Source organism: Ailuropoda melanoleuca, chromosome 2 (genome assembly GCF_002007445.2).
Source record: "Ailuropoda melanoleuca isolate Jingjing chromosome 2, ASM200744v2, whole genome shotgun sequence".
NCBI lineage: Eukaryota > Metazoa > Chordata > Mammalia > Carnivora > Ursidae > Ailuropoda > Ailuropoda melanoleuca.
In genome coordinates this window covers 77,571,777-77,586,000 of record NC_048219.1, presented here as the reverse complement: position 1 = coordinate 77,586,000, position 14,224 = coordinate 77,571,777, and the positions used below count along the sequence as shown (strand labels likewise).

The 14,224-nt window shown below is 53.9% G+C and overlaps 1 protein-coding gene across 13 annotated transcripts in view; it reads left to right on the top strand.

The window, feature by feature from the left end:
- KCNA2 (potassium voltage-gated channel subfamily A member 2) overlaps window positions 1-13,275 on the top strand; it is a 41,462-nt gene extending 28,187 nt beyond the window's left edge. For 11 of the 13 annotated variants that reach the window (XM_011236154.3, XM_034654066.1, XM_019809048.2 and 8 more), the window contains 2 exons: window positions 1,221-1,561; window positions 2,004-13,275. In XM_011236154.3, coding sequence (XP_011234456.1) covers window positions 2,167-3,666 — 1,500 coding nt within the window. In that variant the 5' untranslated portion in view covers window positions 1,221-1,561; window positions 2,004-2,166 and the 3' untranslated portion in view covers window positions 3,667-13,275. Of the gene's footprint in view, window positions 1-111; window positions 715-1,220; window positions 1,562-2,003 lie in introns of those variants that run through there. The other 2 variants (XM_034654069.1, XM_011236155.3) reach the window with 2 other exon arrangements.
- Window positions 13,276-14,224: the final 949 nt, after the last annotated feature.

The following is a 14,224-nucleotide window of genomic DNA, read 5'->3' as shown; positions in this document are numbered from 1 at the left end:
TTTTTTTTTGTTTTTTTTTTTTTTTTTTTTTTTTTTTTTTTTTTTTTTTTTTTTTTTTTTTTTTTTTTTTTTTTTTTTTTTTTTTTTTTTTTTTGCCTGCATTTCCCTCTCCGGCTCCGAATCGAAGCGGCTTTCCAAGCGGCGGAGGGGGCTTTTCCGCTTCCCCGGGGTCGTGCGCTGCGGCAGAGACCCCGCGCTTAACAGGAAGCGGAGATCTGGGGCAGCACCGTCCTCCCCACCCCCAGAGTTCGGGCTCCCGTGTTTTGGGGTGGAGATGGACCCCAGGGGCGAGAGAGCCGGGCTGCGCTCGGGCCCGCCGCGGCCGGGCAGGAAGGGGTTAAGGCGGCGCTCGCCGCGGCGGCCAGCTGCCGGCGGGTCCGGTCCGCCGGCGCGGAACCGAGCGCGGAGCGCGCCTGGCGGAATCCCGGCCGGAGTCGGGGCGATGGCGAGAGGGCCCGGACCCCTCCCCGCCCTGGGGCCGGCGGGATTGGGCCGGCAGGGGGCCAGCCCGGAAGCCGGCTTCCTCCAGGCTCCCCCTCTCGCTGCTGCCAAGCCGCCTTGCAGCCAGGCTGGCCGAGCGTTCGTTCGGCGCTCCCTGCGGAGGAGATGTGAGGGCTTTTCTCTTGGGGGAGAAATCGGTGGTCGAGCGCCCGCCCAAATCACATGCCACCCTGCTCAGAGGGAAACCTACACCCCAGGGATCCCCGAGGGAGAGTAAGTCTTGGGACCAAGCCAGCCAGCTTTTGTAGAGTCGACCTTTCCCTGTGAGGAGTCTCCCCAGATGGGCTCTGATGGAGTGTGCGTCGGGGAGGTCGGGGGAAGGGGTTCTTCCTCCTCCGGGACCCTGCCGGGGTCAGAGCTTATAGTCGCTTTGCAGTGGAGGAAGCCCTCCCCTTGAGAGCTGCCCTGTCCTGACCTGGGGGCTGGAGGGCTTTGCCCAGAGTCCCTCCTGATCGCCGCTGAGGACCAGCGGAGATTGGGCTCAGCCCTGGGAGGCCCCAGGAGGAGGCAGGCCCAGCCCAGCCTGAAGGCTGGTTCCCTGGGAGAAAAAGGCTTCCAGCTGATGGAAGCCTGCCCAGAGGAGGCGGGGAGGCTGAGGAGTAGTGCTCAGGTGTGACACCAGCATGCAAGGTGGGCATGGATGGAAAGCCGCCAGAGCCCTCCCAAATCTTGGCACCTGCCACCCAAAAGCCCTGGTTCCACCTTGCTGTTTTTTCCAGGCAACGTCACACCTCCTGAAGACAGCCAGGAGGACTCCGGCTTTTGCTGAGCTTCGCGTCTTGCCTCCTCCTTCCTTCCAAAGTCTCCAGACCCAAGTTCAGAGTCCTTGAGTCCCGTGTGCCCCTGGCCAGAAGCTCCACTGCCTCTCCAGGCCAGCCCAGTTCTGGAGCTCACCTCCAGGACCTGGAGCCTGCCCTCCTGCCCAGAATGACTCACCATTATTTCTCGCTCAAGTGAGAAGACGTGATGGGCAGTCGGGCTGCCTATTGGTGTATCTAGGATTCCCACGGTATCCGATCAGCTCTTCAAGGAAGAGAGCTTCAGGTTCCTGCCTGGCCAGGTAAATCCATCTATTATTTAATAACAGCCGTGTGTCGAGTCACTGGAGTGGGGGCAGTGAGGGATACCCAAGCCCAAGATTCACAACTGTGAATACGTCCCTGGGGGCAGGTGTTTGCAAGACATGAGCTCAGTGCCTGGGAGAGGGCTCCCTTTCAGCCTCTACCATGGGGTTGTGCTTCTTGAAGCTTGTGCAGTGCAGAGGGGGCCAGTACCAGCCACCTTCCCCCAGTGCAGGGCAATCTGGAGCTTTCTTGGGAGACCGCCTCCTGCTTGCCTCTGATCCCCAGCCGGGTTACAAGGTGAAAGTAAGTTTTGCTTGGTGGTGGTGGTGGTGATGATGTTTCTGAGCTCTTGGCTCAAAGATACGAGACAAGGAGCAGACCCAGGTCGGGCTGCCAGTGCTGAGTGGTCTCACATCCTTAACTGCCTCTGTCTTTCAGCCAAGGGAGGCTCTCTCTCTGGTCCTCAGAGAGCCCTCGGGGCTCTCCTGCGGGAACCCAGGCCAATGCTTCTGTGCTTCCTGGGGCCGCAAGCAGCACCCTGAGCTCCCTGCCACCAGGCAGCTGGAAGGCATAGTGTGAGGCCCTTCTCACAGCCCCCATTATGACAGTAGCCACCGGAGAGCCAGCGGACGAGGCTGCCGCCCTCCCCGGGCACCCACAGGACACCTACGACCCCGAGGCAGACCACGAGTGCTGTGAGAGGGTGGTCATCAACATCTCGGGGCTGCGCTTTGAGACCCAGCTCAAGACCTTAGCCCAGTTTCCAGAGACCCTCCTAGGGGACCCAAAGAAGCGGATGAGGTACTTTGATCCCCTCCGAAACGAGTACTTTTTCGATCGGAACCGGCCCAGCTTTGACGCCATTTTGTACTACTACCAGTCCGGGGGCCGCCTAAGGCGGCCTGTGAACGTGCCCTTAGACATCTTCTCCGAAGAAATTCGGTTCTACGAGCTGGGAGAAGAAGCGATGGAGATGTTTCGGGAAGACGAAGGCTACATCAAAGAGGAAGAGCGTCCTCTGCCCGAAAATGAGTTTCAGAGGCAGGTGTGGCTTCTCTTTGAATACCCGGAGAGCTCAGGGCCCGCCAGGATCATAGCCATCGTGTCTGTCATGGTGATTCTGATCTCGATCGTCAGCTTCTGCCTGGAGACCCTGCCCATTTTCCGGGACGAGAACGAGGACATGCATGGCGGCGGGGTGACCTTCCACACCTACACCAACAGCACTGTCGGGTACCAGCAGTCGACTTCCTTCACTGACCCTTTCTTCATCGTGGAGACCCTCTGTATCATCTGGTTCTCGTTCGAGTTCCTGGTGAGGTTCTTTGCCTGTCCCAGCAAAGCCGGCTTCTTCACCAACATCATGAACATCATTGACATCGTGGCCATCATCCCCTACTTCATCACGCTGGGGACAGAGCTGGCCGAGAAGCCTGAGGACGCCCAGCAGGGCCAGCAGGCCATGTCGCTGGCCATCCTCCGCGTCATCCGGCTGGTAAGAGTCTTTAGGATTTTCAAGTTGTCTAGACACTCCAAAGGTCTCCAGATTCTAGGTCAGACCCTCAAAGCCAGCATGAGAGAGTTAGGTCTCCTGATCTTCTTCCTCTTCATCGGCGTCATCCTTTTCTCCAGCGCCGTCTATTTCGCAGAAGCCGATGAGCGAGAGTCCCAGTTCCCCAGCATCCCGGATGCCTTCTGGTGGGCAGTCGTCTCCATGACAACTGTAGGCTATGGAGACATGGTTCCAACCACCATCGGGGGAAAGATCGTGGGTTCTCTATGTGCAATTGCAGGTGTGTTAACCATTGCCTTGCCGGTCCCCGTCATAGTGTCCAACTTCAACTACTTCTACCACCGGGAGACGGAGGGAGAGGAGCAGGCCCAGTACCTGCAAGTGACGAGCTGCCCAAAGATCCCATCCTCCCCTGACCTGAAGAAAAGTAGAAGTGCCTCCACCATTAGTAAGTCTGATTACATGGAGATCCAGGAGGGGGTGAACAACAGTAACGAGGACTTTAGAGAGGAAAACTTGAAAACGGCCAACTGCACTTTGGCTAATACAAACTATGTGAACATTACCAAAATGTTAACTGATGTCTGATTGAAACCTTGTCCCACCCCCGCATCTCCGCGGAACTAGTGCAGACACAGCATAATAACCTGCATTGTAGTCAGCGTGTGCTACAGTGTGTCTCTGGTTCTGCATGGAAAGCAACAGTCATGCAAGTGAACTTTTGATCTTTTGATTTTTGATTTAGAACACAGAATATCTATCCATGGCTTTCATGCAAATCTTCGTCACTGGCCTAGAGGGGTTTCCAAACAGGCAAGTCCCCTCCGGAACCAGAGTTTCAGAAAGACACACTGGGGCCACCTCCTCTCGAACACATAACCCGCCACACCTGTGCCACCTTCCCTTCCGAATTCAATGCGCACAGCCCCCGGGAGATGCATTGACCCCACCTCTCCGGAGCCTCCGGGCCCCCAACCCCCCGGGTCCCACACGAGCCCACCTCCCCCGTTGACAGAGGAAGACCATGGTGGCTTAGCTTGAAAGCACCGAGGAGTGATTCAAAAGGTCATTTCCCATCTTTGCACTGAAAAGAACACACAGTCCTGCGTCCTGGAATTACTTTCTGTGTCACGGGCTGGGGTTTGTGAATTGCAGTTGTCAAGTAGGTGCTCCGGAGGCTTGTGTTTCGTAATGGAAAATGCTGCATTTCGTTTCTCTCTGCAGTGTGGACGTGAGGGAACCCCAGGGGGAGGGACAGTCAGGATGACCGAATGCGAATGCGAGTTGTCAAGTTGCACGTTTGCTCTGAGGCCTATGGGGAGAAGCTAACCAACCAAGGGACCTCTCAGCTTCAGATCTCACCATTCTCGCAGGCTTCAGGGTCACAAAACACGTCTGACTTCGGCGTTGCAGTGGAGTTCCAGACATCTGCTTTCCCAGCGCGGTGCCGGCGGCCCTGACACCGCAGCGCAATTCCCGGTGATACGACAGAGCTGCATGGGTGTTCGTTGCATGAATCTCAATATTTAAAACACAGGAGGTAACCTATTTTCTTAGTAGCCTACACAGTATTTAAATTTAGAGTATTAAGAGCCCCGGAATGGCACTGAGCTAGGGGTTGTTTTGGTTTGGTTTGGTTTTTTCCCCCCATCAGAGGACAAAAGCCCTCCGTCAGGAGGAAAAAAAAGAGAGAGAGAGAGAGTGAGAGACTATTGGGAATGGGGAACCACAACTTCCGGCTCTCCAGCCCACCTCATCCCTGTTCTTCCACGTGGGGGCGCGGACCTTTGCAAGACCCCGAAAGGGGGCAGGGAAAGCAGCACCCGGACACCTCACATTACTGCACCTTACGACTGAACCTAGTCATGGGCATGACTGCATAGCTGACCAGGGCTGGTCCTGAGGACAGGTGGATTTGTGGGTCCAGCATATGTAAATATATATCGAGTGTCTCTTTCACGAGTTCCTCTACCCAGCTAGCTGTAGAAGAAATTGCATTTGAACCTTGTACAAGCTTATGCAATATTTCTGACACAGGGCAATTTATGCATGTGTTTGACTACGTGCACTAGCGTATGTATGTATATAGTATGTATTATATACATGCATACGTGTGTGTGTGTGTATATGTGCACACAGGCACACACGATTATATATACACATATATATATATTTTCATTCTCTGGAGTTCAGGCTCGGGAGCAAATCCACTGCTTGGTGGGCTGGTTGTCTGAGAGGCCTCATGGTTAATTTATCTCATTGATAACCCCACTGGGCCTGGGTTTGCTGCCATCGCCTCGGACACTCCAGTCTGTCTTCATGGATTCTCAGATGTTAGAATTGTCTCTCTGCCCTCCATGTGCAGCAGCTTCAGTTACCCGGGGCTGAAGCTTGTCTCACCGAGTGCACAAGGACCCGCGGCCCTCACGGCTCCCGCGGCCCTGGGCCGCACCCGCCCCAGGCCTGCTCTCCACAGCCCATCGCGTCCATCATCTCCCTTCTCATCTTCGCCTGCCCTCTTCGGTTTTCCTTGTCATTTGGCTCTGCATCAGTCACTGTAACGAGCCTTCCCCTCAAGAGCCAGAAACCAGGGACCCAGTGCCGCGGGTCTAGACCCGAAGGGAGCTTCCTTGGTGGGGAAACTTCGGAAGTCCCGGGCCAAGGGATGGAGACCCTAGGTGATGCCCAGGCATCATTTCGATGGCCGGGCTCCAACTCTCTCCCCATTGAACTGGCAACCAGAGCTGCTTAAACAAACCAAAGGGCGGACAGAGACTCATTCCCCGCCCGGGGACAGACTGAGAATGAATGGGTAAGGGCAGAGTTCAGGCCGGCCCAGGAATGGGTTGAGGTGGGGACACTTTGGCCTCACAGACCGGGTTTCTTTGCCGTTCGATGTAATAGCTTACATTTCCCGAACACAATAGCTTACATTGTGTGGTCAGGCCGCCCAGCCGCCACTCCAGCCCCAGCCTCCCTGTTGGCTAGTTGGCACCTACTGTTACCTTGGGGGGTGGGGCACCAGCTCAGGGTGCTAGGCCCAGGGTGCTCATTAGTTCCTGGTCACCCACATCCCCAGGGATCTGCAGGACCTCCAGCGCCCCCACATCCAGCGCGAAGCCTCTATGCTTCTCTTCCTCTCCTTCACGGGAGGTGGTGCTGAATTTCCAAGACATGGGATGGGAAGGGCACAGACCTGGGGAGGCAGATGGTAAAACCACCCCTACCCAAGGCCTTGGTCAGGGGGGAGATCTCCTATTCTGGCATGCACGCAAAATAGACACACTGTTGCCTCACGCAAATACAAACCATGCAATGCAAACTGCACAGAGGCCAATTAATGAAAAGGGAAGATGCCGATGACATGTAACTACACCCGTATCCAAAATACGCACATTCAGCCCAGACCTAGAACGTACTTACCGATACAGAACATAACACAGAAGACCTACACATACCACAACCAAGGACGCAACCGCAACTCAGATGCAAAATCATAAAGACCACACGAACACAATGGGTATGTGTACACAGTACACCAAGGATACTTTATATTGTTTCTGCCCACCAAATACACGCAAACTCAGTTTATACACCCAGTGCATTTACTCCTATGGGGCTCACCACAATGCAGCACACACACCCAAGCACATACACACACGATTCACAGGGAGTGTGCACATACCTTCGATCCGTTGCTCCGCCCCCAAAACTATAAATGAGTCGGCACAAACAAAAGATGGGATCTCATCACCTTTACCTTGCCTGCATCTGTACCCCCCAACAGCCTTCAAGAAGCCTCTTCCTCTACCCGCCTCTCTTTCTCCCACCTCTAGATTTCAGAGAAGTAACCCCCGAGGTTTAAAGCAAAAAGACAAGCCACCATTGTTAAGCAGATCTCTGATTGAGACTGGGAATCTCATAGGGTTTCTTCTTATTCACTTCCTCCCACCAGAACTGTGGGTGTGGAAGGACCTGGGACAGCCAGCAGCCTATTAACACACACCTTCTGGCCATGGCCACGCCCTCGCCTTCGGAGCAAGTCCACATAGACAACCCCCTAGGCCAGGCTTCCCTGCTCCCAACCCCTGGGATCCCTAGATTCTGCTCCATTCTCTTAAAAGCAGTGATGGCTCATGAAACTGCAGGGTCCTGAGCCCAAAACTGGAGTGAAGGTGCCCCCAACATTCTGTCAGTCCTCAGACCTCCCTGACCTTCTGTCCTCGATGGCTTTGTCAGGGGCGGGTCAGAAAGTCGAGACCACACGTAGACTCGTCTCTTCAAACAAGCCACCTTTCCTTGCTTGTGGCATCTCACTTGCTCTTGGCCATAAGCCCAGTGGGGTCAGCTCCTGAGTCCCCATATGCCTCCCATCCAATTGCTGCGCCTTGAGGAAACGCACACTGATTCAGGTTACGTAAAACACGACTGAGGATGTGAACATAATGCCACCCGAGCAAGCAACAATTTTTTAGAAGGCCTGATTTTCATCCTGTATTCTAAGGCCGGATTTAAATGCTTTGTAAGATTCCCCACCGTTGAGGACGGTGCACAGAGCTGCTTCTTCCCACAGGGAGGACTAGCTGAGAGCCAGGTGCATGTTGGCCAAGGCGTCACCTCAGATGGAAGTTGGGAATTGAAGTCAGGCGTGGGCTCAGGCATGTCGGTCTTCCCAAGTACTGTGGCCCTCTCAAGTACGTCCCTCCTAACGACAGCCACAGCTCCTTGTCTCCACAGAGGAAGCAACAGCAGCAGAGAATGGACGTGTGGGGTCCAGTGTCCACGTTCAGGGCGAGATGCCAGGCCTTTCTCACACTTCCAAGTCAAGGGAGCCATTTTCCCTTTGGCTTCAGCCGGTGTCTCCATGAGCTCAAACTCTCAAGTAAGTTGGAGTTTTCAGGAGGCTAAAGAAAAAGAAGTCCAGGAAAGGTGGGGTGATGACCAGGAAGAGAAGGTCCCAGTACAGCATAAACTTTGCAGGAGCTGAAACTTAGCTGAGGACATAATTAAGGCTCTGTGCTTCCTGAAGCTTCTGTGGTGTCTGACACACTGTCTTCCTTCCCTTCTGCTTCCGTCTGGCCCTCTCAGCTGGGCTTCTCAGGATGGAATAGGCGTGTCACCAGGAGGTTAGCCTTTTGAAAGGAACCCCCAGGGAGTGTGCCTCCAGACTTCTTGGCTTGATGTGGAAAGGACTCCATGAGAGCTTTGTTGGCCTGAGTGCTCATGTGGCTGCCTCAGGTGGGGAGGGTTGCAGGACCTGCTTGCCCTATCTGCTGTCCCTGGATCTCTCACTCCGTCGTAGTGAGGACTTCGGCCAACTTACTTTCTCAGAGTCGGCCATAAAGTATCAGTGCTAACCCATGTTGAGAGAGGGCAGTGCCCTCTGAAGAGTCTCAGGCTGGGGGGTTTAGTGTGGGGCCCTGTAGGGGAGGAAAGAGGTGGAGGCTGATTTTCCCCAAAGGAGACTCTAGGACAGTTTGCAAATTGCATGGGAGGTTGACACCAAAGCCCCCACGGCGGGCGGGAGGAGCACGGGCTTTGAATCGTTTACCCGGGAGTGGGGATGGTGAGCTCTGCTCCAGCTCTGGCTCTGCTGGAGGCCGTTACCCTAACAGCCTGCATCTGGATGACAGCCGCCTGTGCTGAGAGGCTGGTCTCCATAGGCTGTAATGCCTGGGCTGCTCCTTAGTTATGCAGTGGAGGTCCCCCAGCCTCAGCAATCATCCATTGCTGGGATTGAACTCGTGACCTTAACCTCTAGCAACCTTAGCCACCTGAGCCAACTAGCAGGGTGCTGGACACTGGGAGGTGTCCCCGTGGCCAGCGGGAGCATCACCCATATCTTCAGAGTCTGCCCATGTTGAGACGAGCCCTGTGTCCTCGTCAAAGCAGCAAGCAAGGTTAGGGGGACGGGAAGGATTCTCTACAGGCTGGGATGGGTCTCTCCCTCGAACCGATCTAGTTCACTTTTCCTTTCTTTCTGCTTCCCTTCCCACCAGAGCTCAACTCCATCTCTCCTAGTTTGTCTTTGAATATTTTTAACGAGGAAAAGTGCAATAAACTAATAGTGACTGTTTTCTTTAGCAATAGCTCTTTCAAAAAACCATGTTCTCAGGACTGAAAAGTGATAGTACCTGGATTATCAGATAACGCCCTTGGCTTCTGGCCATTAAATCCCTGTCTGCGGTTCCCTCTTCTTCCCGCGTGTCACAAGACTCCTGTCCTCTGAGCCTCGGACCCTCCTTGGGAAGGTCTGCAGAGGTGCAAAGGACGCCCGGATGCACGAGGAAGGGCGGCGAGAAGGCTTGCTTTGTTGCTCTCTTCCCCATGTGCCCTGCTCTCCTGGCCCCGTGTGCGCCACAGTCCCTCTCTCCCTCCCGCCGGCCCCTCTCTGCCAGCTCGCGCAGGGCATTCTCACAACCTGCAGGCACTGCAGCCTTGAGTTTGGGTGACCTGACGCCAGCCCCTCTCGTTGACTCTCAGTCAATCTGGCAGGGTGTAATGGAACCCTGCAGGAAAGCACTTACCAATAGATAAGACTAAAGCACCCTGAGCCATTACAGAAGATCATTTCCATGCACTAAAAGCCATTACTTGATCCATTTGTTTCCCTTCCTCCCCTCCCCGGGGAGACGGAGGCTGGGGGAATGTGGCCTGGAGGTTCATACCTGGGATCGGTAGCCTCGGCCGATTTGGGGAAGGGCCCTCTGGCTGCCCTTCAGAATCAGCTGACTCGCTTCACCAAAGGGACTCCAGGAGAGCTGTAGAGGGAAGCACATTACTGGGGGGAGAGGTCTACAGGGATAGAAAGTGGGTGCTTAGAGCATGACATCAGAGCAGCAAAGGCCCCGCCACCCACTACCGTGTGCAGTTGCACAAATATTTGCACACATAACTGGGGGCTTCAGAAGAATCCCCCTCTCCTGAAAAAAGTCTGTGAGGTTAAATCTTCAGACTGGACAATCAGGGAAGGCTGGCAACCCCAGGGTCCTAGTCCATTCATTCTCGATCTACCTTGCTCTATACACGTGTGCACAGCAAAACCTCAGTTAACTGATGAGGAAATCCTCAGGGAAGGGAGCATCCTGATTGCTTTACAAGGATGTTGGTTTGAGTGGGAATGGGACACGGAGTCTGGGTTCAACCTTTGTTATTGAAAAAAAAAACAAAAACGAAAAACAAAACCCATTTCCTAAGTAGGTTAGTATCAACTTTCCTGCCTTAGCAAGTAGAGTGTTTGAAGACGGCAGAAGACCTTGCATTGCTCAGGGTCAACTCTGTAAACCTCAGTGCTCATCGTACAAAGTGCAGATGGAGGAGACCAAAGAGATAGGCTGAATGTACGCCAGCTGCCAGGCATACCGGAAGTTGGTCATTTGGGCACATCCTGGCTCATCAGATAATGCCCTTGCTGTCATTTGCCTCTTTCTACGGGAAGTATAGCAAGAAAACGTGTTGCTTGCATTAATCGAGGTTTGGGTTCTTTGGTCCTGAGTTATCAGAGGTTTTCCGTATATACGTATATCTGTGTATATATATGTATAGCATAGGTATATATGTATACCGTTGTTTCAGAAATTATACAGTGACCGACCCCCTTAGCTTTGCTCCTGTGGAATAAATTTGGCAATCCGAGGAATAAACTGCATTTATTTGAATTTTTAAATGACCTTCCTTTGCATCCTTACCACCTCTCCAGTTCAGCTCTCTTGCTTCTACGTAGGAAGCTCTCTAGAAGGCAGTTCTTTCATAGCAAACGATTGGGCTCCAGGATTACCTCGCTCCTCTCCCTCCCAGGTGGCTGCCTGACTCAGGGATAAAAGGGACGTCTGATCTAAGGGCCAGGTGCTTTATTCTTTGTTCTGTCTGCCCTGGTTGGCTGTAACCTCATCACTGAAGCCAAAAAAGTTATTCCAAACTTTTGGATTGCGGGGGGTGGGGGGGTGGAAAGTTCGAAGACATGGCAGGGCCCAGGACTGTTCTGTTAGTCTGTTAGGCTTTCTCTTTGTCATGGGTGGTGTCCTAGGCTTGAATTTCAAGAGCTCTACAAGTAACGTTTTTAATGAAGGACTAAAGAACACCGCTGCCCCATGGAAGGTGAGGTGTGTAATAACCAATGGAAGTAACAAACCCACCCTGTTGTTGTCCTGACGGAATGTAGCTTGCGGGTCTGGGCAGGGGAGTGGCTATACGTCACTGGCCTCTTTGGAGAAAGACTTAGCTCTGAGTGGACCCACGCTCTCACTCTCCATCTTACCCAGCAGCACCCATGGGAGAGAGCTCCATCCTCACGTCCTCCATGTGACCGTGCTGTCCTCCTGGATGAGGGTGGAGGGATTCCTCCCTGCTGTCTGGGGTAACTGGGGCACTGCAGGGGTGCTTGCCACCTCCCACCACCCGCGGCAGCCCTCCAGTCTAGCCAAGCTGGCCACGATCCGGTGGGAGAAGGCCATCCCCCTGACTTAGCATGACCAGCGGGCAAACTGGGGCAGCCAAGGCAGCCTGTCTGGATGGCCGCTTCCTACGCAGCCTGAACCTCGGTGTGGAAACAGATATAACTCTTTGCTCCTCTGCGCTCCTAAAATAGTCAGATATGTTCCAGATGAGTTTGCAGCTGAGAACTCCCTGCATCCTTCCAGTGATGGATGCACAGGGCAGGTGTTGTTACATAATAATGTGGACAGCTGCTGTATCATCTAGATAATCGAGGGCAGCGTAGACGTGGCTGTGTGCTAGGACCTCCGGTAGCTACCCAGAGGACTCGGTTCTGTGTCTCTTCTCAGCCCTCATGAGAGGATCGAAGCCCTGCTTCTCCCTAAAAAGGATTCCCTAGACACTGGCTGCCTTGTTTGTACAAGGGCTGCGAGAGAGAGCGCAAGAGGTAGGGCTAGGAGGAAGGGAATATTCAGGGGCCCCGCTTTGCTACCAAGCACTTTCCATGCTGCTGACGTTTTTTCTTTTTTGCTGGGGGTTTTTTCCTTTTTGCTGGGGAAGTGCGGGCCCAGGACCCTGCCCTGCCAGGGAGGGCTGGGAAGGAGCAAAGAGCGGCAGGCTAGGACATGGGAGAGAAGAGCAGCTGGCGCAAGCGAGGGTGAGTGTCAGCTCCAGAGGGTCTGAACATGCCCTGTGCTTGCCCCAGTTCCGCCTTCACGTGGGATCTGGCGACCCAGTTTCCTTTTGTTGTCGTGCTTGGATGATTCCTTCATTTGAAGGGCCCCAGGAAGCTGGAAAGTCCCATGATCAAGCTCCAGCCTGCTGAGCAAACAGTGCCCCGGCCAAACTGGCCTCTGCCCGGCTTTCTGCATGCCTGCACCCCTCTCTCCACTAAGGGTGATCTTGGAACAGACAGGATTAACGGTGCCAGCCATCAAGGAGGATTCTCCACTTCTCAGCAGGGACGCTATTGCCTTCTCTAGACCAGTGTGCTTATGTGCGGATAGAGGCTGTCTGGGGAGATTTCATATATCACACGCATATATGTAAAATGTGGGCATGGCTGCTCACTTAGGCTCCTGCAGCACAGACTCTCACAAGGGTTTGCACCGGCTTCCTTGCTGCTCACGCCTGACTCCGCAGCTGCCCTCCCGTGTGCTGTCTCTAACAGTCGCTGAAAACTCGGAAAGCGGAGGCAGATAAATAAGCCTCCCTGGGATCAATCGGAGAAGGAACTCCAAGGCTGACGGTAAAGCTTCGTAAGGATGATGCTGAAAGGGAACTGGGGTCTCCATGGTGATAAGAGGCTGGGGACCAATGGGAGCTGAAGGCGGAGCAGGACTTGCAGGGGAAGACTCATGGGAGTCAGGGAGTCGGTTAACCATTTGTTCGCTGGGTGACACTTGAGATACCAGCTGTAAGTGCATGGTACAAGCTGTGTAGGTATTAGCGTTCTTGCTGACATGTTCTGGAAGCTTTCGGCCCCACCAACACTGCCTCACCCAGGACTTCCGCAGCTGAGAGTTCCTGTGTCAGTAGGGTCTGATATTTGTACATAGGTTATACATATGTGTGTACATACATGCTTCAACGATCATCGCCTGTCCACCCACGATCATGGGTGTACCTAGACTTCATAGAGCTCCACGGGCTTTGTAAATATCAACACAAGTAAATAGGTATATAAATATATATATTACTGAGGATTTATTTTAACATCATTCTGTGCGAAATGAAAAAATAAAATAAAATTTTTGACAGACATGGATGGATGGTCTCTGCCTTCTTGCTTGCGTGACCGGATTATCGTCCCTAGAACATGCACGTAAGCTCGCCTCGCCCTCACTCCAGTTTCTGCGGCCGCGAGGGGCCAGCCAGAGACCAGGGCAGGACGGGAAAGGGCTCCCCTGGTTTCATCTGGGGCCACCTCACCCTTGCCCGAGGGCGCAGTGCACATGAAGCAGAGAATGTGGATGGGACAGTGGGTGGGCGAGTCTGAGCTCCCGTCCCACCTTAGATCAGTGCTTCTCGCATTTTCTATAGAGCTGGGAAGGTGTGTGGGGAGGGGGGGACCGGGTCTGAAGACCACAGGCTGTCAGACCCTGGGACTCATTTAACTCCAGCAGCACCCACCTCTGCCCATTCTTGCTCGTGCCCAGGGGTCTGGATTGACCACACTCTCAGCACCCAAGTGAGGAGGACCTTCTACCTTTGCCTCCCCAGGAGGAGGGACCTGGATCTGCAGCCACACAGTGATGTAGTCGCACCTCAAAAGATTCAGATACACACACACACTCACACACTGCTGGGGCACATCTGTCTGATTTCTTCGGAGGGCTAATCGAGTCCCTCACTGCACTGCCCAGCATTCAGATGGCTCAAAAGTAGCCATGGTGTGGGGTATGACCACAGAGAAGTCCTTGCCTTCGGCCACCAGCAAGCACACTCCACCCCACCCTTAGTCTCTCGTTAATGATGTCGCCTTCACGGTCCGCCATACTCTGCTTGCTTCTAGGAAACCATCCAACTGAAGCGACTGGTCTTCCCCCCACCGCCCGATCTCATCTGCAGAAGTGCTGTTTCTGGGCAGTGGGTCCCACGGTGATAAGGGAGAGGGTGATAAAGAGATGAGAGCCGTCTGGGACGGGCTGCTGCAATGGGCATTTCTTCCAGCACGGAGCTCTAGACCCCTCAGAACAGTCCCAAGCAGACC